This window comes from Sebastes umbrosus, chromosome 19, assembly GCF_015220745.1.
Source record: "Sebastes umbrosus isolate fSebUmb1 chromosome 19, fSebUmb1.pri, whole genome shotgun sequence".
NCBI lineage: Eukaryota > Metazoa > Chordata > Actinopteri > Perciformes > Sebastidae > Sebastes > Sebastes umbrosus.
The window spans coordinates 25,167,608-25,192,523 of NC_051287.1; the positions used below are offsets into that span (position 1 = coordinate 25,167,608).

Genomic DNA, 24,916 nt, shown 5'->3' on the forward strand with positions numbered 1-24,916 from the left:
GAGGTACTACTTTACTTAAGTATTCCAGTTTGTACTACTTTAATGATACTTCTACTCCACTAAGATAAGATAAGATAAGATGAACCTTTATTAATCCCCGGAGGGAAATTCAGGTTTCAAAGCAGCAACATCAGCAAACAGAGTGAAATACAGAAGAGGTAAAGGTATACAAAAATGATAAAAAAAACCAAAAACAATAATAGAGATATAAAAGATACAGAGTGAATGGGTGAACATAGTGTGTACAGTCCGTCAATAAATACATGTAGAATGTACAATAAATAAATGTAATATGTACATATGTGCAGTCTATAAAGTGGTATATAGGGTGTATAGTGTAAAGTAAGTGTAAAGTGCGCCAGTGGTTAGAGTCCAAGATGGTTGCAGATATTATACTATTATATATATTATATAATATATATTACAATATTATTATACAGTACAGGAAATACAGTACTTGAGTATATATACTTTAACCCCCTGACCACCAATAGCACAGGTATATGAATCAGGTATATGAATCAGGTATATGAAAGTGGATAACTGTACCTTTGAGCGTCATACGGCTTCGGGGGCGGGTAAACAGCGCGTCCTCCAATCACTGTCCCCGGTGCTGTCACGTGTCTCAGGCTGTCCAATAGCGAGCCGCAGATTAAGCAGTTTGCCGCACCCTGGTGGGCTGATGGCGGCAGGGCGGAGCGACGAGAGGACGAGCAGCGCAGAGAGATAAACCCTCTCTGAGAGCAGCAGGCTAGTAGAGGATAAACAGAGAGAGAGAAACCCGCCGTCCTGCTTCCACCGACCACTGTCTACACATTTCATCACTTCATCACAGAGAGGGTAAGCTCGGGAGTAACCCGTACTGCTCGTTGTCCCGGTGTGTGTTTATCATGTTTCTAATGTTTGCTCCTCAGTCTCGTTGTGTTCCAGTATCTCTCCACCTCTCTCTCTCTCTCTCTCTCTCTCTCTGTGTTTTGCTAACATGTCTTCTCGGTGCAGTCTGCAGAGACGCGGCTGTGCACGTTTTCTCACCACTATTTCTGCGTTTTAGTGCATTTAAATGATCTCTCCTGAGCTCAGACGGCTTCATGTGTTGAACAACAACAGTCCAGCTCAGTGCCCTGTGTGTGTGTGTGTGTGTGTGTGTGTGTGTGTGTGTGTGGTTAGCCCGCTGCAGCCCGAGCAGGCCTGTAGTTGCATTATTGTGCATTAGCAGCACAGTTACTAGCTACTGCTACAGTTACTGGAGCTATTTAATAGGAGCTGCTCGGGTCGATACGGAGTGTTCTGTCTGTTTCTGGGCGTGTGTTTTGGAGCAGGATATTATTGAGCTGGGTGGTGATGGAGCAGTTTCCTGTTGTTCAGATGGCACTGTGTCCTGCATAATAATACAAAATGTGCACGTTATTTTTTTTGTAATTGGAAGCCCATCATTTCTCATCCTGTCACAGTATAAGATGCCAGTCTGCATCGGATAAAGTACTTTATTAATCCCAATGGGAAATTCTAAGTGAAATGTACTTAGACCATACTCCTAACTCCAAATATACAGTATACAATGATATTGCATGGTAATAAACTGTGCATTAGTAGTGCAAAAATACAATAAAGCTATGTCATGATATTAATTGATAAATGGTTTGACACTAAATGTCTCAACAAGGAAAAATTCCAAATATTTGCTGCTTCAAGCTCCTCAGATGTGATAATTTGCCGCTTTTCTCTTTTATCATTTCTTTTATATAGTTGTAAATAGGATTACCTCCAAGTTTTAGGTTGTTGGTAGGACAAAACAATGTCACCTTGGGCTCTGTGAACTTGATGATGATGATAATAATAATAATGCTTAATAAAAAATAAAATGTAAATAAATAATATATGTAATGTATATTATTTATTTGTATTAATATTTTGTATATATTGTAATATAATAATAGTCTAAATAAATAGAATAATAATGTATGATAATAAATAAAAATAAAATATAAATAAATAGATTATATATGTACATAACTTATTTATGTTAATATTTTATATATACAGTATTATAATATAAATTCCAAATATTTGCTGCTTCAAGCTTCTCAGATGTAATAATTTGCCGTGTTTCTCTGTTTTTAATAATTATAGGCTGACCACCTCACGGTACCGCCAGCTGTGAGCTGTGATCTGTTTTTAAAGTCACGCACATTCGCGGACGTCTGTGCTCTCCGAGTGCCATTCTAGTTACCTCCACCAAGGCTGAAGGCCTAGGAAGGAGGTTATGTTTTCACCGGCGTTGGATTTGTGGGTTTGTCCGTTTGGAGGATTACTCCAAAAGTCTGTGATGGATTTAAATTAATTTTTTTGGAGGGGTGGGGTGTGGCACAATGAACAATCCATTCGATTTAGGTGGCGATCTGGATCATGATCCGGCTTCGGGAATTTTTTTTTAATAACTCTGCTCAGCCTGTGCATTAACACCACAGGCTTTAAGACATGCGCAGTATAACTGATGATGCATTCATGACGCGTCACCCTGCCTCTTTCCTTCTGCCTGCAGAGAGAGGGACAGAGAGAGAGCGGGGGTAGAGGGAGGGGGAAACAACTGTAGAATCAGCGCTTTTTCACATTAAATTCTGTGAAATTACAGTTGAGTTCGACCAAAGCACACTTGGTGATTGTTGGAAAGAGTAACGACAATGGTTTAGGTGAGTTTTATTTAGTTTCTGTCCAGTTTGAATGAAGTGTTTTACGATGCTCCGCTACGTACAGCTGATCTCAACAGAAACAAAAATACAAGTGGATGATGGCGCAAGCTGAACGGAGAGGGGGGGCGGAGGTCTGCGCTCTCCGAGTGGCATTCTAGTTGTAAATAGGATTACCTCCAAATTTTAGGCTGTTGGTCGGACAAAACAATATCACCTTGGGCTCTGGGAACTTGTGACGACCATTTTTCACTATTTTCTGACATTTAATAGACTTAAACATGAGTAGAGTAATTGAAGAAATAATTTACAGATTGATAAATAATGAAAATAATTGTTAGCTGCAGCACTAAAAGTGTGTAGGAGGATTAAAAGGTGATAATAATCTGCGAGTTTTTAACAGTTTGTTTTTCGCCCCAAACTGGAGAACATAAAGCTATCGCTGTGTCTGGCTTCTTTCTAAGAGATGTCCCTTCCCCCTCATACTGTATGAAGATTAGCAAAGACAAAATGTCTGTGAGAATGTGTGTGTGTGTGTTAAAGGAAGGTAACTCCCTGGATTTGGTAATTCTGTTAGAATGAGTGAAACTCCCCGATGAGGACGGAGCTTAGCTCTGTCTGTCCGGCTCCATGTTGGCCACACATTACACACATCCACACACACTCACTCCAGATATATAGAGTGTTTGTTTTACTCCCACTCCCCCACGCCCACACCCTTCACCGACTGCACTGCAGCTGAAAATGTGTTCCTCATTTCAAGTCTCTCTATTGCACTCTTTCCTTCCTTCCTCCCCACATGCCATCACTTAGCAGGAGACTTTTTTTAAGTTAAAGATGAGAAAACGGTCATTCTTGAACTTTCCCTCACACAACAGAGATCACTGTGTCAACTAGGGATGCTCATTTTGACAAGATTTGTGCCTCGCAAGCAGCGGTGCGCCAGCTGCAGTGTATGAGGACAACAGACAACTGAGTCCCCAGTTCACCCGTACGGGAGCGTATGCTGCGTTCACTATCTCCACTTCACCGTCCGGGAGCGTTAATTTAGCAGGTAGCCACTTTCCCAGTAAAAGTCTCCACCGCACATTTAGTTTAGTTTAGCAGGTTGTCCGCTGTGTGTCTGCCCGGCGTAACGACACTCTGTCTGTCCGGATTAACGATTGCCCTACAAACAGTGTGTGTGTTTGTGCTACATTAGCAGCTGCTAATGTTGCCGGTGGCTCCGTGCCCGCTGTAGCCACACACATACGGTCTGTGACAGCGGGGCGTAACTTCAGCGAGTTTCCAACCGACTGTGTTATCGGTGGCGTTATAGCTGTGAACGTAGGTGTAGCAGACAGTGTGTGTACAGTTTATCTGTCGGTCAATAAATGCTACGAGGCTACATCCCCTCCGCTCAAGCGAGCTATAGACGGGAGCCAACTTCCTGTATCTTTAACACTGGCTCCAGCTTTAACCGATAACGTTAATCGGTTAAAATGCTTAATGTCGGTTTACGGTTAAACGGTTGATTATTAACATCCCTAGTGTCAACATACTGAAGGCTGTGTATCTACAGCAGAAGATTGTTAAGATGCAAACATGATGGTAGCTACAGACTAGGTTGAGAGTTTGTAAGGAAGCTGTACAGGGAGGGGTGTGTTTTGTTTCAGAGAGCAATCTCTCACCACTTTGTCCCATATGACACAGCCAGATAAACACATAGTCACTGTTCTCACACTCTAACACAACACAGCATTTGCCTGCCTGCAGGGCTCAACTGAAAGGATAATTCGAGGCAAGTAAAAAGCCACGTCGGGCTAGTAAATCTAGTAACTCGCGTGTCCGATGGAGCCATCTACTTTTACTGGAGTAGTGGATAACGTTTTCATTTCATTAGAACCTTATGCGATGGTAATGATTGTTCCAGGTATTAGCAAACCCTCAGGTGTTACCAGGGAAATAGAGATCGGATATCAGGTCGTTACTGACTCGAATAGCTGGGTCCGGTATGGGTAACAATGGGGCCGATCTATTAAATTCAGTTCTATGTTTATATACTATATGCATTATAGACTGGAAATTTAATTCCTGTTAAAGTTTTGACCAATTTGTTGCTGTATTAAAAAGGTTTACACCTAAATTGTAATTCCTGTTAATTTTGAAGATTTTTTTTGCCAAGTTGTTGGTTATTTATTATTTTAATAATAAATAACAATTCAGTAAATGTATATCTATGTATTTATTTCTTACATTTTGTTATCCAAAGTTAAAATCAAGCCTAATGTTGCCTTACACATAAAAGAATGATCCCAGTCACTTCCACACAGTGAAGCATACAGATTATTAATTAAACACTGGTATCGGATCAGTACTCGGTATCGGCAGATATTCAAAGCCCAGGTATCACTATCAGTAATGGGACTGAAAAAGTCGGATCGGTGCATCACTACATCAATGATGTAGTAACTCACTTGCTTGATCGAGCTATCTCGCTTCCTTCTCATCTCTGTTGAGAGTTGCACATGCACAGTAGCGATCGGGCACTGACGTCACCCATTGGTTTGTGGACTACCATTTTGAAGCCTCAAGTTTGGCATTTTGCCTGTTGCCATCTTGTTTTTTAGCTGTTGCCATCTTGGTTTTTGGCTCTCGCTATCTTGGTTTTTGGCTGTCGCTATCTTGGTTTTTGCCCGTCACTTTCTTGGTTATTTGCAACCAGAAGTGACACGAGAGGGTGGAGCTAAGTACAACCGAACGCTGAATAAGACATTTTTAGACGACCAAAAGGGTTATAATTAACTTTCATGAACTGAAAACACACTGTGAAAGGGTTAAAGTTGTAAGACGTAAACACAGACAACCCCCAGACCGGACAACGCCGTGGTGGCAACCTGTCAATCCCAAGGTAGTCCCGCCCTAAAGCATTTTCTAAATGAACATCATGCTGTATTGAAGCAGTCTTGGAACTAGCGACTGAGACCATAAACTCATGTTTACAATGTTTACTGAGGTAATAAATCAAGAGAGAAGTAGGCTCATTTTCTCATAGGCCCTGTTCAGACATGGTATTAACATGCGTCCTCGGTGATCGGATCACAAGTGGACAGCTCTGAGTTCAGGTGTGAACGCACGCAAGACTCATTGAGGACGTATTGAGATCCGATCGCTCAGACCACATTTGGAGGTGGTGGTGGAAAGGTTATTATGCAATTTTTGCCCAATGATGCCAAAAATATTCTGCATACTGTCACTTTAATGTAATATAGTGAGTGGGATAATTAAAGATAATTATGGGGTGAAACAATGAGCTTTGGTTGCATTCAGCTGTGCACGACTTTACTAAGTTAACCAGGTCCAATACAAACAACTCACATATTCAACATTGCTCCTTTGTCAAAGATGGGAAAGGCAAAATTTGGCCAAAATTTCTCATGAAAAATCACCACATCAGATGTGATTTTGGCTGTTCTTGTTCTCAGATAGATGCCATGCTTTAGAGCTGAAACATGCACACAATATTGAAATGCCATTTTTGTGCATGCAGTGTGGTATAGGGCTGCACAATTAATGGACATTTTTTTTATCAAAATCACTATATGACCTACTGCAATTTTCAAATCGCAGGAGGTGCAATATTTGTTAAGGGGAAATACAGTATGTGTCAAAATACCATTTTTTAAAATGAGATATTGTGGTGTTGCAGATATGTCCTGGCCTACATATCATATTCTACAGGGTTAAGAAAACATCTTTGTTTGGTACAGATCCCTGCAAAAAGGGTTGGGGGGCTGGAGCAGGAATAGTTGACACTGTTTTGCAGGACGGGCTTCACTAGATAGAACTTTGCAGATTTGGTGCTTCCGTGTAGTTTGTGTTGGAACAGCGTAGCCACACACGAGCGAGTGCATGGGACACCGACCCGATTTATATGAAGTTACAAACGGTATCTTTTTAAGTGATGTGGTTTGAACAGCGAGGTCAGTAATGTGCACGTTGTCTCCTCATGTTGTTAAACACTGTATTTTAGTTTGTCTGCTGTTAGCTCCTGTGTTGTTGTCCATAACCCTGTGACTTATCTGCGTATGTCAATTACTGTCTGGTGCACAAGACCATACATGGGACAGTGCTAAAATGACACCTAATGCATTCCTACCAGTCATAGTAGTTAGGGTCTGTTACACACACACACACACACACACACACACACACACACACACTGAAGAGCAGTTGCTGGTGGATTCTTCGTCCCCAGTAATGACTGGCATCCAGCTCAGAGATATAAAGAGCCTTGTCCGAGTGCTTCTCTCACTCTCAAATGTCTGAAAACTGCTCGAAACACCAACTGTACACACACACACTAACACACTAAAACTGTTACAGAAAGATCAGCAAGACTTTTTTTTTTTCACACCATGATGATCTTTTCACTGCCTATTGCTTGATTGGCATATTTTTGGAACAAAATAAATGGAACTTTTTGCTTCTTTCTTTTTTTTTTTCAGAGAGCTTAGTCATGCTGAAAAGATGTGTGTTTAGTGCAGGCTTCCTTCCGCCTCTCAAAAGAGAATTATGATCAAATTAAAGTATATGCACGGTACACATAATATATGCACAATGTACAGTACACACACAGCGCTTTAAAGCCAGCCACCGTGGGAGAGCAGAGAGCCTTCTCTACATATACATCTCTGCCATCTGTATTGAGTGGTGTCACTGTAAGTTCAAAACATCACTTTAGTCAACCATATAGAGGAAATTCAATCACTTGTTTAACGCAACAGCATCCTGTAGATTTTTCCTCTTTGTGTGTACATTGTTATGGTAAGCACATACGTTATGGGTTTAAGATTAAGAAGAGCTTTTTGCCTGAGAATAAATATCCCACAATGCAATGCGGCAGTAATGACATGTCATGATGGACATTGACAGACAGCTCTGTAACATCAATAACGCTAACTGTAAGTATAAGATCCCACTTAGCTAGGCCAGGTATATACTTTAAATTAATTCAGACTTTGATTCTCACAAACCGTTGTTTTGGTCACATGAGGTTGGCACGCTGGTTACCGTGGTTACACGTTCAGTGCGTCCAAAAAGAAACATACTACTGTTTATTCACACAAAAGTATGTTGAAAGATAGTACACCTATTGGGTATGTAGTGCATAGTATGCAATTTCGGACGAAGCCATACTGTGCGTTCCAATACCCATACTATCATAGTATGGGTATAGTACTACCATACTATTTAGTATACCAGAAAAAGATCGCATACTATGCACTACATATCCATACATATACACAGATGTATGTTTTCAGACGTACTGAGCAGTAATTTACGTCGTCACTTCCTGAGAGCCCCCTTGCTGGTTGGAGACGTGTAACCATGGTAACCCGTGCCAACCTCATGTGACCAAAACGACTGTTTGTTAGAATCAAAGTCTGAATTAATTTAAAATGTATATAACGCCTAGCAAAGTGGAATCTTATACTTGCAATTAAAAGAGAAGCGTTATTGATGTTACCGTCAGCGTCTGTTATGAACGTCGTCGTCACTACTGCATTGCATTGTGGGATATTTATGCTGCCGTAGTGTCCAGCATTTGCACACTGTAATATTTCACCGGAAATAGTATGCCGTTGGGGAACTATTGGTTTCATATTGAGGTTTCGGACACACTAAAAAAATCTCACATACTGTTTTAGCGTGCTAAACAGCATGTTAGTGTGGAATTTCGGACGCAACTAGTATGTCAAATGTAGCATGCCAAAAATACCAGGATGTTCTGCTACATCCGGTCACATTTTGTAGTATGCTAGCCAGCATGCTCTTCTGGCTATTCTGACCCACAATCCTCTGTGCAGCGGATATATGAGCAAGAGGGTCAAAGTTCAAGGCGCAATGTTATGATGAAGTAGTATGTACTGTACCGATTGTATTCATACTGCATGCAACAGTACGTACTGTGTAAGGGCAGCTGCAGTGTGTACTAGAGGTAAAAAGAAAAAGTATGGGATTTGGAATGTAGCCATAGTATAGCTGAGGTTTGTAGTATCCGAGGGGAGGTATTGTAATCATTCTTTCCATCCTTAAGCTGCTGTTTCCTTTGCTTATATCTGTAGCGTTAGCAAATCCAAAACTCTTGATTCTTTACAATGACAAATCAAAATGTCTTCTCTAATTTCTTACACAAAAGCATGCTTGATTCATCGTTCCAACATTTTCCTGTTGCTTGGAGATGAGAAACCCCCTCGGATGCATCCAGTCTAAGGGTCATCCACAGTGAAAACGGAGGCAGAAATAGCAGCTTTGATGTGCATAAGCTGTTGTATGTTCTGTGTATTAGCGGCCCTCGGGACACCGGCAAACCGGTAGTGTCTTAAGTCTTCCCTGCAGGCACTTTTGTTGCTTAGGTTAAGCATATATGCTCTTTTTGTCCAAACCTGCAGGGCACAGAGTGCTAGTCAGGCCAGACTGTGGCGGTACTGAGTTCCCCAGACTTTAGTTGTTCAGTCAGAAGACTGAAAAACAGTTCCCATCCACATAATAATATAAAATAAAATGCCTTCTTAATAATAATAATGAACAAATGCCTCTATATTAACAAACAATTAAGGAAACTGAAATATTGGTTTGTGTTTTTCCTTTTACCCTCCTTTAAAGTTTTCCCAAATAAAATACACTAAAAGAAATGGGTATAAAGAGTTTCATTGAAAATCAACAAATGAATAGAATACAAAAATACAGCCTTCAGGCGTTAGGCTATTGTAAGGCAAGCCAGATCGTTGCACAAATAGTACCTAAACGTCCCAGTGCAGGTAACCCAATTGGTTGGCACTTAACTTGTTTCCCCAACTAGGAGAGTCAACACTCTCAACAAACAAAACACAAAGATCACAGAATCCCAAAAGGGCCCAAAACAGACCAGAGTTTCTGGTAAAGCTGATAACACATGTTGCATTGAGTGAAGGAGAGATCAGAATGACACTGGGTGTGCAGTTTCCCTCCTCTTTTAAGCCCTACAGAAAGGGCGTCGTTACACCCTGATTGGCCAAGAGGGGAATGCACCAAGCTGCTCTCAACTATCATTTAAGAGCCAGTCCCCACACCCTGCGCAACAGGTGAACTGAATAACCTTCTAATCACTCAGCAACTCAACCAAAAAAAACACCAGGGAAAAGGGAAACAACAGCAAGCACCAGAGAATTGGCAGCTGCCACAAGACAATACAGTAAAAGGACCAGATACTTACCGTCAGGGCCGCTATAAATTCCCCAACATTTGCATGGTGATGCGCATGAGTTTGCAAATTCAGGCACACCCATGGTTCCACTCTATGAGGACAGGGTACGTTCCAGTACGGATGATTTAATAGGGTGCGGTTATGGAGCCAGGGTGAATCTGTCTTTAGGGAGATCACAAGATGCTCCTGGGGTAGCTGTTTTTTTTCATAATTATGATGAATGATCAATGTGTTCCTGGGATCATACCATTTGACATGCAAACCTGCATACCTGACCACCTTACTCTCTTTAATAATGTCAAATGATCTCCTATTTTAAACAGCATTACTAACATTGGCATGCAGCAGTTATACGGCCATCAGGGGCCCTTCTCTGTGGTTTCCTGTCACATGGTCTTCTTGAACAATATTAACAAAATGGCTCCTTGAATGGTGTTTACACCACCATGACACTTCATGAAGTTAACTCGACTGACATGATTCATTATTAGGGCTGTCAATCGATTGAAATATTTAATCGCATGATTGTCCATAGTTAGTTGCAATTAATCTCACATTTTTTATCTGTTCAAAATGTACCTTCAAGGGAGATTTGTCAAGTATTCATTACTCTTATAAACATGGGAGAGGGCAAATATGCTGCTTTATGCAAATGTATGTATATACTTATTATTGTATTAATTAACAACACAAATCAATGACAGATATTGTCTAGAAACCCTCACAGGTACTGCATTTAGCATAAAAAATATGCTCAAATCATAACATGGCAAACTGCAGCCCAACAGGCAACAACAGCTGTCAGTGTGTCAGTGTGCTGACTTGACTATGACTTGCCCCAAACAGCATGTGATCATCATAAAGTGGGCATGTCTGTAAAGGGGAGACTCGTGAGTAGCCATAGAACCCATTTACATTCACATATCTTGAGGTCAGAGGTCAAGGGACCCCTTTGAAAATGGCCATGCCAGTTTTTCCTCGCCAAAATTTAGCATAAGTCTAGAGCGTTACTTAACCTCCTTCGTGACAAGCTAGTATGCCATGGTTGTTACCGATGGATTCCTCAGGTTTTTCTAGTTTCATACAATGTCAGTATCTTCACTCTAGCTTTAAAAATGAGCGCGCTGCAACCTAAAAGTTACAAGTTGCGTTTATGCGTTAAAAGAATTAGTGGCGTTAAAACGAATTTGCGTTAACGTGTTATTATCACGTTAACTTTGGCAGCCCTATTAATTATAATATTCAAAACAATGGTGCTCCATTACTTTTATTTACTATTAAATACTTCCAATGTAAGATTATTCCAAACTAGTTGATGGGTTGTTTTTTTGTTGAGAATTTCACCTTTTTTAGCATTAATTATTTGGTTCAGAGTTTTTACGGTTACACCACATCGGCATTCAAATATTCTCTCAAAATGGATTTAAAATCAGAAACTTTAGACAAGGTCCTCAAAAACAAGAATGTGTGCAAGTCATTTGGAAGTTTATTTTCAACTTTTAAGAATTTCGAATTTAACAAAACCATATGGACACAATTGTCACATCATTGACCCGTTTCCAAACGGAGTAGAGTTTTTGGTTAACATTGTGATACCAAACACGTGCATTTATAAAACAGTAAAACATCTTAGTTTCCCTGCACATCAGACTCAATCCATGTGATGTGAGTATAACATGGGTATGTAATTCCAATGAGATTGTAACCTTGGGAACTCGTGTTATTTTTTTTTTTTTTTTAATTAGTTCAATGTAGGGCTGTCCTCAACCAAAGAAATTCTTAGTCGACTAATACTGATACGCTTTTGTTGACTTCTGTCGAAGAAGAATCACAGAAAAGCACCACATTAAATCTTGTGTTTACCAGAGATGTGCTCATGAGTTTCTTTGATATAAGTCATTTAAAGGTCCCATATCGTGCTCATTTTCAGGTTCATACTTGTATTTTGTGTTTCTACTAGAACATGTTTACATGCTGTAATGTTCAAAAACCCCTTTATTTTCCTCATACTGTCGGCCTGAATATCCCTGTATTTACCCTCTGTCTTAAACGCTCTGTTTTAGCGCATTTCGACGGAATTGCGACACAATTGCAACAGAATTGCATTGCTAGGCAACAGCTTGGGTTCATGTTCACTTCCTGTCAGCTCATGATGTTCACATACACTGCAACCAGGAATAAACTGGGACACATTTAGAATGTTTAAATCTGTGTAAAGGGTCTAAATATTGTATATTTGTGACATCACAAATGCACAGAAATCCTGACAGCTTGTTTCAAATGCAGAGTTTCTGCATACGGGCTGTGTATTTCCCTGTGGATTGAGTGTTTCGATACTTTCACAGTATTTATATAGGACTTAAGCCTGCTTTATAATTAAAAAAAATCTCACTTTTTTCTAATATGGGACCTTTAAGCATCAAAAATCACTAATCAACTACAGAAATCTTAGTCGACTCAGACCAAAATGCAGACGACTGTCAACTGATGGTCTAAAAAGGGGCAGTCCTAATGCTCTATAGAAATATATATATATATATATATATACTGTTGTATTTAATTCCCAACTTGACTTCATCTTAATCTAAAACAAATGCTACTATTAATTCAATGTATGTTGTGTTTCTAGACGTCCCTGAATAAGACACCGACTTGAAATCTAACGTAAAATGAGTAACACATTAGTTTAAAGGTGTGCGCCCTGTGACACTGACTAGCTTTGCAGCGTGATGTTGGCCTACAGCTGGTCTTACATAACGGCAATCTTTAAAAGGCTGTCCCGTGTTTCCATGGTGATGTGTTTGGTTTCCATAGCGATTGCACTCTTTTAACAGGAGTGGAGGCTAGCAGCCGATCCCCCATGCACCTACATATCCGAGGAGAGATGAGAAGTAGGGGGTCTGGCGAGGCGGGGGCGCGGGTGGTTGTGAGATGACAACATAGTGCACAGACGGGAGGAAGCTTCCTGCATCTACTGCCGCTGTTAATGCTGCGTAGTTCACAAGAAATAAACATCTGGATGTTTGTTTTAGCATCACAGAGACTAGTATTGGGACTAGTATTTCACAGCTGGAGTAATTCAGATAACATTTGTGGGAAGACAGAGCGCAGCATGAAATGAGATGTCCCTTTTTAACCTCTCCTTGCTTTGTTTACTTTGACATCGAGGTGACTATACTGACAGAGAGCAGAAAACAGGAGAATGTTTGAAAGCTACAGAGGTGTTTCGGTAACACTTCATTTTACAGGTCCACAAATTTCACGGTAATTGGGTGAATAGGTGAAGTAACCTATTTGAAATTTCTTTTGAACTGCTGCCAAATTACCACAATATTTACCTCAAAAATGACTTTGTTTGGCTGTCTTGACTTGGGACTTGACTCTGGACTTTTATTATTTTTATTATTATTTTATATCTATTATAAACATTATTTAATAATTATATTCCACTATTTCCCAATAAGCAGTAATAAAAAGTTGATCATTTATCTAATACATTTCCAGGTAAAGAATACAAAGTTAATTGATATGCTTTATTTCCATGTCTGCTGATAAATAGATAATAATTAGCAAATAACTTCTTTGAAATTTCCTGAAGAACTCCCTGAATCATGACATTAGCTACCAGGTTACATTTGTGGAGACAATAAGTCACACAATGGTGAATTTGTTCCTGATCAGAAGTGTCTTCTATTAGTTTTCCACCTCCGATGAAGTGCAGCCCCTTCTCAAGCCAAGGGGCCCTATTTTAACCATTATATGCTATTTTAACATATAATTATTAAATCATGTTTATAATAAAGTAAGTGTTGATACATTTTGAGGTAAATATTGGGGTAATCTGGCAGTAATTCCAAAGAAATTTCTAATAGGTTACTTGTTAATTATCAACTAATTATCAACTAATTACCATGAAATTTGCGGACCTGACTGGTGTTTCTGCGTATCATCTTATCTCCTCCTGCTGCTCCTCTTCTATCTTGCTCCGTCATGCAGTTTGAGTGCTACTTACGGTTCATTCATCCTGTATTTGCAGGTGTTAGCAGATTTTTGTGGCTGTGTGCACTGCAGTGTTGGACTGACGGCAGCCTCGAGGCAATCGAAAAGGATCCTACAACACGATTCCTGCAGTGCTTTTAGTGCGGAGCGTTGATGTCAAGCCTGAATTCTGCTTTTAGTTGGTGCTAAAAATGGATTTGTGAACAAGTATATTCTCTCTAAACACTTTTGTTTTGTCACTTCTTTCAGTTATCCCATTGTCAGCAGACGTTCCCTTCGTAGCAATAAACACCAACATGAACAACAGGCAGCAAACGCAGCATAAACAAGTCAGAGCAAAGTGGATGAGATCAGACTAGCAATCTCGAAGCATTAAGACCATCTTCCTATAAACCGGGCTGACATGGGCCGGTCTTGGAAGGGCTGCAGAGACTGCAGTGTGTCATGTATTCTTTGAAGTGTTATAACTCGGCCTATATCTATCAGTATATTAGTTTTAAGGCTATTTTTGAGTGTTTATGTGGCAGGTTTTGATGTGCATCACGCTGCTGTTGCCAACATTTTCCAGCAACAAACCAATCTGAGCTGATTTTTGCAGTGCACAGTGACACATTTGTATTAATGACAGGCCAGCGACTCTCTTTCTCCCTAATGAGAGTATTTGGCAGCTGAGCTGCTGATGTCCTTATTCTTCTGTCAATAACCGATGTCCTAATCACACGAGTCAGACAAAACAACCGTTTTCCCTCCTGAATCTTTGCAGAGAGAGTGTACAGCTTGTGATTCTCATTTTGTTTCTTTGGTAATTGCAGTTTAAGACAGTAGTTATAATTAAAGGAAAACAGCAGAGAGGAGACGACAAAGGATTTGGTTTTATGAAATCGGGGGTGAATGTTGTTATAAAAGGCGTGTGAGTCTCGAACCCAACTACCTCCTCTCTGGACACAGTTTGGAATTATCTTCACACATAGAAGGTGTAAGGGTTTGTAGAGTATTTCATTTTAATATGTGTCTCAATAAATAATATTAGAGATGTTAGAAAGTTAATGCAGAATGACCCTTTGATAGGAGGATACAGAAAATGCAGTAAAAAGTGAAATGTGTCAAAATGCCATTTTTGTGTGGCATACACATCCTATTCTACAGACCTAAGAAGACATCTTTATTTGGTACACATTGTGCTCAAAAATCACACCATAATCATTTTGATTGTTTTTCAATGGAAATGAGAATAATGATGTAAAATGATCATTCCCTCTGATATCGTAAATCATATCGCAATCGTAATATCGGTCAAAATAGTTGCAATTAGATATTCTTTTGAAATCTTTCAGCCCTAGTTAAGACCACAATCTGACTTGTTGACATTTGTTTTAAAATACATAATTTGATGCTATAAATTGTTAAAAACAGCGTGTTATTTGTGGTTACTAGTTTTACAAAACACAACAAATCACCAAATAAACAGTCAAAGAGTCGAGAGTGACAAATCCAGTTAAAGCTAACTAACTCGATATCTCGTGAGATAGCCACAGCTAGCCTCGGCTACAGCTAAATCTACTTACTGTTTCCTGTATTTGAAATGTATCAATTATGATGAATTAATATCTTGGGGCTTTAGTTTATTTATATACATAAATAAGGTAGTCGCTAAATATGGTTATGGCAAATAAAAGCAGCTAAACCAGTCCTGCTAAAAGGAAACTAGCCTAGCTTAGCAAAGTAGCACGACCATGTCAACTCATGACTAGTAAAGTGGAGTTCACGAGTTGGCTTGAACTTTCTTTCTTCTTTTATACCATAAATGAATTGACTATATTTATTTGAAGGTAATTACTAATAAATTGTAGATGAAAAGCAGAAAAAACTTTCTTTAAATGCCGTTTTCACTTTTTCCAAACACAGAGTGCAGTTATCTGTGGTCCATTTTGTTACAATAAGCAGTCTAAAAAGACCAACTTCAGCTTTCTCTCTACAACATGTTATATTGTGATCATCTCCCTTCATTTTGATGTGTTTATGAGGTGAAAATGGACAACACATTGTTGGCCTAGAAATTAGCCAAACAGCTTGAAAACACAGAAACCTTGATTGGAGCAGGTGACCTGAGATGTGATATTGTGTAAAATCTCAGAACAGCAATAAAAGAGAGAGATAATCAGAGAGGGTGGGGGGCTCTGCCAGCTCTCAGTGTGATACTGGATGCTTCGACTTTGGTCTGCAGTTGTCATGGTAGTTTTGGCTGAACATTTGTATTGATGCCGGCTAATGGGCCGCATCGGTTTCTGCCAGAGCGACCCCACATTACCCACGCATGCCTGCACACACACATTTACCCAGCCCTCGTAAGTCTGTCTGTGTCCTTCAGAGTCAGGCCTCGAGTAGTCTGGGCTGTGACAGACAGGCGGAGATCCTCACATACACCCAGCCAGCTGGATGGACACGGATCAATAGGAAATCTGTCTCTCTTTTCCTCTTTCTGTCTCTAAAACCGTCACTGTTGTTGTCACTTGAAGGAGACACGTGATAATGTTTGAGCTAAATGTTGAATCCCAAACATACAGTATACAGAAATAGTTATGTCCACTACACACATTAGAAGTTCCCGAGTGATAATTCAGACTTCTAATGTTTTTCAAGAGACCTGTGACTATAGTTCCAGTTTTTGTTTTACTTTCCGTTGCTCAGCCTTGACAGTTCAGGGGTGTTGTGATTCCAGGAAACACGTTGTGGAAATCAATGAAAGCCCATCTCAGCTGGGGAGAGTGGTCACCTGACCCTGAAAGGAAGTAGAGGAGAGTGTGGTTCCGTGTGATTAGCTTTCTGGTCTAATGACTGGCGATGCTCATTTCCTCATCTTACCGGGGGAAACCTTTATTATTGATATTTATTAATTAATTTACTATACATTAAAAAAAAGCCATTTATAATTATATATAAAAAGTTTAGAGCTTCAACAATTAATTGATTAGTTCTCAGCTATTATTAATCACCAACTATTTTAATGATTGATTAATCAGTTTGAGTAATTCTTTAAGAAAAAAAACCCAACACATTTGAGGACGTCATCCGCTGCTGCCGTAACAGATTATAATTCTTACAGTCTCTAATGCACCCATTTTCATTCACATATCTTCAGGACAGAGGTCAAAAGGACCCCTTTGAAAATGGCCATGGTTGGTACCGATGGATTCATTAGGTCTTCTAGTTTCACATGATGCCAGTATTTTCACTCTAGCTATAAAACGGAGCCCTCTACAACCTAAAAATCGCAAGTTGCGTTAATGCATTAAAGAAATGAATGGCGTTAAAATGAATTTACATTTTTTATTAGTGACAGCATTATATAAAACCTGGTGTTCATCCAGCCCCCCGTCCCCACAGACAAGTTTTGATTCTAGGGAAAAAATTTAAAAACAGATATGTGTGCGTGTGCGTGTGCGTGTGCATTACCTATTTGTTTTAAACTGAAAGGAAAAGGTTTAAAAAGTTAACTCTCATCACTCCCTGTACAGGAGGCCAGTCCAGGATGAACGGCGACTCAGGTGCCGGCGTGGTGACGGCCCCCCCTCCCACCACAGCCCCCCACAAGGAGCGGTACTTCGACCGCGTGGACGAGAGCAGCCCGGAGTACCAGAGGGAGAGAAACATGGCGCCCGACCTGCGGCAGGACTTCAACATGATGGAGCAGAGGAAGAGGGTCTCCATGATCCTACAGAGCCCGGTCAGTGTTAACAGACGCTATAAATATATTAATATTTTATAGCATACACTACATTTACTGACAAAATACTCTGCTCACACTGCCACAACCAGCATGTTAAAATGTGTGTAAAGGCAGCAGTCTTCTCAACATCACATGATGGATCCAGTTTATTCCCCATCAACAGTGTGTCTGTTGCCAGTTGAATACTCAGGACAGAGAACGGCTCTGTTTAAAGGCCTATTGTATGTGTGGAAAGCACTGATGTGTTGGAAAAAAGAGCCCAGAGTGGTGTTTTGACTTTGTGAAGCTCAAGTCAGCAGTGTTTTCTGTCTCAACCTTACGTCCTGTTGATACTAGGGCTGCACAATTAATCCAATATTAATCGCAATCACAGACACTGTGAGGGTGTGACAGACACCCTCCACATAAAAACAGGAGCACGTCAAGGCTGTCTTCTGTCCCCCCCCTGCTCTTTCTTGTTGCCATCGATTGGACCATGAAAAAAGTCAGTGGATGGCCAAAGGACGGGATTACAGTGGACACCCTTCACACAATTGGAAGACCTTGATTTTTGCAGATGACTTGGCACTGATCTCAGGAACACACACACACACACACACACACACACACACACACACACACACACACACACAAATGCAACTGAAGACAAACAAATTACATGAACATAGCAAACAGCTATAGGCCTCGTGGTCAACGTTGGAAAGACCAAGGTCATGAGGATCAACACTAAATCCCATCAAGCAATAAATATCAAGGAGCAACCCCCTAGAAAATGTGGCAGAATTTGTCTAACTGAGAAGCAACATCAGCACAGACGGAGGAGCAGATAAGGATGTGGAGATACGCGTCAGCAAAGCAAGACATGCCTGCGGAACACTCCGACCTGTACATCTCTCTTCCCAGCTCTCTCGCAATAAAAATATGTTGTCGCTAAAATCAATGAATAATCGTGTGATAAATAATTGTGATCTCAATATTGATCAAAGTAATCGTGATAATCATTTTGGCCATAATCGTGCAGCCCTAGTTGATACACACTCAGTTGCCTATTTATTAGTTTCAGCCATAACTAACGCAGTCCTGTTGATTTGTGTTGCATTATCCAAGAGAGGTGTTTCTGGTTTTAAGCTGACCCTCATTGATATAAATACACCTATCAATATAACACAAACTGCAGCCACCAAAACGGATCATACAGTTGAATCAAAACCTCTCTAAATCAGTTTGAACAAAAACTTAAATTGGCAATCCATCAGATTTCAGTCCTGGTTGATTGTGGTGGTAACAGCCAATGCGGTTTAATGCCACAGGTCCCAGAGTGCTCAGGGGCAGCAAAACAAACTATTGTTATTCTAATAAAGAAGTCACGAAATAATTGGCCTTTTTCCATCATTCTCTCAAAATCCTGTGGGTAACACTGTATTAAGCCATCCAAAGCTGGCCCCCCCACTTCAAAACTCATTCCGTTGCCGCTGCCCGCAGCTCTTCATCTAACAACTCACTGTGGCTGCTACTTCTTGTTCCATTGCGCCCTGCAATATTAAAACGCGTTGCACTTCCTGTGGCTACTTCATAATAAAAGTCAACTCATGTTTCACCAGTTAAATGCTATTAATGTGAAGCTGCAGCAGTAGGAAATGTTCGGTCTGCATTAGCTGTAACTTAATACAGCATTTCTTTCTGGAAATAGAGTGCTACAGGAATGAATCCTAAAGCCCGGACATGAGTTAGCATTTTAGCACTTCCGGTTCCCTCGTCTGGTCTGTGGTTAACACAAGCTGAAGAGATTTTAACGTTTTGTTCTACGACCTAAAATAAATCAATACATATCCCCTCATGAATTTTTAAGCTTTTATATGTCTAAAAAAAAGGCTTAGATACTTGCTAACAAGTATCTAAATGAGACTACTGAACGTCATCACGCCGACTCGTCCTCTTTTACAGCCTCGTTGTTTATACTCACACTCATGTGACCGTGGTGTAGTTTGTTTATAGCCTAACGTTAGCTTTTTACTTCTGACGATTGCAGTCAAAAATCATAAAGTGGTGTTCATTTTATGGAGATTATCTTGATAAACAAAACGTGTAAGTATCATGAACGTTTGTTTGCCAAAGAGTTTATTTTCTGCAAAAACCCAGTGGAAAAAATCCTTTTATTTTTTTGTCGAGGGTACCAGTGCAATGCTAACTTCCTGGTTGGCCTACAAAGATACGTCATCCCCGGAGCACTCTATGTTGCCACTGACACCCAGTTCATAATACTGCAAATATATAAATATTGCAATACTTTCATCAGTGGGCCTTAGGCTCAGTCACCATTGTGTTACCTCATTAGGTGATAGATTCTGACTTAACAGACATTAATTTAAATGAAAATCTTTGAGATTATAACCTTCATGAAGGTAGGATTTATTGCAGGACTGTTGTATTAGACCGGTGTACTGACTAAACTGTCAGTGAGTGTAGGATTTGCTAATGTGTGTACTTGTGTGGTTATACCTGCCTCTGTGCCACAATATGTCTGTTAAAAAGCCATATTGAGCTGCCAATGGTATGGTTATTAAAAGCTTGTACACATGGTGTTTTTTTTTTTTTTTGCCTCAACATGTTTCTGTTTTTGTGCCTTCGTTGATGACCGGTAGGCATTCTGCGATGAGCTGGAGACGATGATCCAGGACCAGCTGAAGAAGGGGAAGACGCCCACCAGCCTGCTGGCCCTGCAGCAGATCGCAGACTTCATGACCACCAGCATGCCTTCCATGTATCCCGCTGCTCCGCAGGGAGGCATGGCGGCGCTCAACATGAGTAAGCACAGGAGAGAATGAGGGACTTTTTGACCTCAGCAATGCGATGTCTGTGCGATGAGTAATGCAGCGTATGCCAAAGTTAATTTCTGGACAAAGAGGATTCCAGTTGGCAGACTCCATTAAATTGTTATTATCTGTAAGTGAGATTATTTTTCGTTTTTGCTAGCAGGGAATCAGGAATGGTTCTTATTTTTCTACACTACATTTTATCCATTTTTGTCTCTTTTTCCTCCCTATTATTATTATTATTATTATTATTATTATTATTATTATTATTTTCTCCACCTCTTTCATGTAAGTGAACCCTGTCTTTGTTCCTCTCAGGTTTGGGTATGGTGACTCCAGTGAATGATCTGCGTGGCTCCGACTCTATTTCCTATGACAAGGGCGAGAAGCAACTCCGCTGCAAGCTGGCTGCCTTTCATCGGCTCACTGACTTGTTCGGCTGGTCCGAGCTCATCTACAACCACCTCACAGTAAGATGGGCTTCTTTCTTTATCGTACAACTGAAAATGTTGACTGAATTTGTCATCTAGCAGTTAAGTAAAGATATATTTACATTGAGGCTTTTAGTATACCCATCTGTTCCACTAAAGAACCTTGCCTGAGAAGGAATGGCAAAAGCAATAGGGAAAACAATAAGGAAAAGTAAAGGGATACAAATAAATAAATGACATTATAAAAAAAATAATTAATTAAAGAAATAGAAAATTATACAGAAAAACTGAGTAATTTGTTTGCAATAAATAAATAAATATTTGTAAAAAAAAAAACAACCTTAATAGATATATACAGAATTGATGAGCAAATAAATGTGAAAATAAATTAAAATGCTTGTAATTGTTATTTTATATTTTGACATTTGTCTTTATATTTCCATATTTATTTATTGTTTTATTTATTCCTCTTTATATTTCCACATTTATTTATTCTTAATTTTTTTCTCTTTATATTTCCACATTTTTTATTTACTTATTTATTCTTTTATTTTTTCCTTTTTATGTTTCCACATTTTTTATTTACCTATTTATTCTTGTATTTATTTATTTCTCTTAATATTTCCACATTTATTTATTTACTTATTTATTCTTTTATTTATTCCTTTTTATATTTCCCACATTTATTTATTTACTTATATATTATCTTATTTATTCATCTTTATATTTCAACATATATTTATATACTTATATATTATTTTATTTATTCCTCTTTATATTTCCACATTTATTTTCTTTCTTCTTTTACAGATTTATTTTTTGTTATGTCACTCCCATAACTCCATACCTTTTTAAGTAAAAATAAGTAGTCCACTGGTAGTTTTCTGTGCATCCATGGGTACATTGCAAACAGGAACTGCTAATAGCTAATTCAGCATACTTTTTAATGGTGCATTTTTGCCAAAAATGTAAACAAATATAGGCTAAATTGTACATGTACAGTGTTATGAGGTTAGATGATCTGTTTTAGAAGTTTATAATTTATTCTAAGAGAGTATGCTTTGGTGTTTGTAGTGAAATGAACAGTATAGTAACACTATAACCTAATGTGACTGTCTTCTGCTCCTTTAGGTCAGGGTGAGCTCAGACCAGGAGCGCTTCCTAATTGTCCCTTTTGGGCTCCTGTTCAGTGAAGTCACCGCCTCCAGTCTGGTGAGAATCTGAGCTGATCTCTAACAGAACTGCATGTCTTTTCTTACGTTTTCTTTCCATTTATCTCTCAAGTGGTTTCGATGAAGATTAATTAAGTTTACTTCACATGTGATTAAAATATGTTGAAACAAGTGAGATTCATAGCTAAAGTAACACCTTGTCGTCTGCCCCTGCTCTCCAGGTGAAGATAAACCTTCAAGGTGAGATAGTCGACCGGGGAAGCACCAATCTCGGGGTCAACCAGGCCGGCTTCACTCTCCACTCTGCTATCTTCGCTTCGCGGCCCGACGTCAAGTGTATCGTGCATATACACACATCCGCGGGTGCTGCGGTAAGGGGCAGGTTATACAAAGTAATCACACCCAACATGAACACAGACACGGACACATTATAAGTCTTATGTCATATGTTTGTTTGGTTGCAGGTGTCAGCCATGAAATGCGGCCTATTGCCCATCTCACCTGAGGCGCTGTCCTTGGGCGAGCTGTCCTATCATGACTACCAAGGCATACTGGTGGATGATGAAGAAGGTCTGACCATACAGAGGAACCTTGGGCCTACCAACAAGGTAACAGCAGACTGTGTGTCTGTATGTATGTGAACACTACTGTGGAAATATCAATTTAAAATGTAAAAGTGGTTGCTAAATTATTATTTTGTAACTTCTGAAACACATAGAAGAAATGCCAACTTTGTATTTATTTTTCCTCTCTCCCAGGTGCTCATCCTGAGGAACCATGGCTTGGTGTCTGTAGGCGAAACAGTGGAGGAAGCCTTCTATTACATGCACAATCTGGTCACTGCCTGTGAGATCCAGGTAGGATGCACACTGAGCGCCGCAAAGAACACTCACACTCTGAAATATCAATTTATTTATGTCTTAAGTATTATCACTTTGCAATCATTGTGGTATGATGTATAGAACCATTTGTTTGTCTGCATTTTTCATAACAAATGTCTTTGTCCCTTGTCTCTCTTATACATGTCCATCTTTCTTCATGTCGACGTCCATATGTGTGTCTCTGTGTGTCCACATTTTATTTTCCTTCTGTATTCCGGATCCGTCTGGCGGTATCCCTTCCCAATTTTCTTTCAGGTGAGAACGCTGGCCGGCGCTGGAGGGCCAGATAATCTGGTGCTGCTGGATCCGGCCAAATACAAGTCGCGCCCGCGGGTCCCGGAGCCAGCCGGCGACGGGCCCTCCGCACACCCTAATTGGAAAGTCGGGGAGCAGGAGTTTGAGGCTCTCATGAGAATGCTCGACAACTTGGTACATACAAAGAAAAGAAACCCATAAACATAAACACTTTTCCGGGGGGGAGTGGGAGTTCTTCATTCTCTGAACATTTTGGCCTACTCCACACGTACACGGGTATTTTTCTAAACTGCGTTTTTCCTCCTTCATTCTCAAAAAACAAAAAATCCCGTCCATACAAGCACGGTTTCAAAAAAATCTCAGTCCAGACAAAAACACCATTGAAGCGCTGTCAAAGCCAGCGGGCAGGTTGGGCCATACACTCGGCGACGGGGTCTGTGTCGTGGGAGTGTTGCATCGGATAAGTAGCAGTGACCTCTGTGGCGCATTCTGACACCTCTGTTCCTCAATGTAGTGTACATTTATGTGTAAAGATGTGAAAAGTCATGTTGCATCATTAGTGACGCCTCACAAAGGAGATAACAGGGAACACTCTGATGTTACGATCTAAAAAAGTGTTTGTCGGTCTACACGTCAACACTGAAAACAGAGTTTCTGAAAATCTTCACCCTGGCCGGAGTTTTACAAAAGCTCTGTTTTCAGTGACGTAAAACGCCATTTGGGTGTGGACGAAAACCCAAAACACAGAGAAAAAGCTTTGTTTACAAAAATGCCCATGTACAGTACGTGTGGACAAGGCCTTAGAGGTGGTGGCTCTTTTTTTGTTTGTAATTTTGGACCTTTTCATTTCTGGAACCATGGCTACTGGATGAATTACTACCCACTTCTCCACTCTATATGATCACTTTACATGCTTGAAACTTGTGTTGGAAGACTATTTAGGTTTTCCTCTACACCAGTGGTTCTCAACCAGGGTTCCAGGGACCCCCAGGGGTCCTTGAGGGAGTTCCAGGTGGTCCCCAGAAACTTTTTAATTTAGTGAGTAAGAATCAGTGGCTATTCTGATCATAGGTTTCACTTCCGCCACGGTTATCTCCTCAACTGTAGTAGACAACTGTAGAATTCTGCTCTTAATCATAACGACCAACATCTTTTTCCATGGAGGTCCCTGAAGGGAAATAGTATCAAAATGTGTCTGACCTAATGTGTATCAATTTAGGGGTCCATGACATGAAAAAGGTTGAGAACCACTGCTCCTACACAGACCATTGAGGCCACAAGTGACAATTACAAGATAATGGGTAAAACTGACTCGGTAATATCAGTTACACAGCAATCTATCTAACGTTTGCCAACATTAGCTAGCATTAAGTCAAATCCCAAGTCCTAAACTTCGAGTTTTCAAGTCCTAAACAAGTCACTCTTCACCAAACGTAATTCCATTTTAATAACAGAGTAACTGCCGCTCAGTAACAAAACATTACTTCTTCCTGGTTTTCTCCTGCAACTTGATTGGATGCTGTTGGATCGGTTCAAACAAAGTGGATCCTGGGAGTTGAAAGTGTAGGATAATCAAATGCAAGTCCCAGTAATATTCACCAAAAATACAGAGTCCAGAGTTCAGCATAAAAACACCACTTTTCAGGGATTCAACAATAAACAACGAAAGATAGAAATTCAGTTTGTTTAGTTCAGTTATTTCCCTCACGAGTGAATCCTCTTC

At 40.0% G+C, this 24,916-nt stretch overlaps 1 protein-coding gene across 30 annotated transcripts in view; it reads left to right on the plus strand.

The window, feature by feature from the left end:
• Window positions 1-680: 680 nt before the first annotated feature.
• add1 (adducin 1 (alpha)) overlaps window positions 681-24,916 on the plus strand; it is a 46,922-nt gene continuing 22,686 nt past the window's right edge. For all 30 annotated transcript variants that reach the window (XM_037752037.1, XM_037752055.1, XM_037752056.1 and 27 more), the window contains exons 1-9: window positions 681-840; window positions 17,430-17,638; window positions 20,284-20,446; window positions 20,773-20,924; window positions 22,017-22,097; window positions 22,279-22,428; window positions 22,522-22,665; window positions 22,816-22,914; window positions 23,194-23,367. In XM_037752037.1, coding sequence (XP_037607965.1) covers window positions 17,444-17,638; window positions 20,284-20,446; window positions 20,773-20,924; window positions 22,017-22,097; window positions 22,279-22,428; window positions 22,522-22,665; window positions 22,816-22,914; window positions 23,194-23,367 — 1,158 coding nt within the window. In that variant the 5' untranslated portion in view covers window positions 681-840; window positions 17,430-17,443. The remainder of the gene's footprint in view (window positions 841-17,429; window positions 17,639-20,283; window positions 20,447-20,772; window positions 20,925-22,016; window positions 22,098-22,278; window positions 22,429-22,521; window positions 22,666-22,815; window positions 22,915-23,193; window positions 23,368-24,916) is intronic.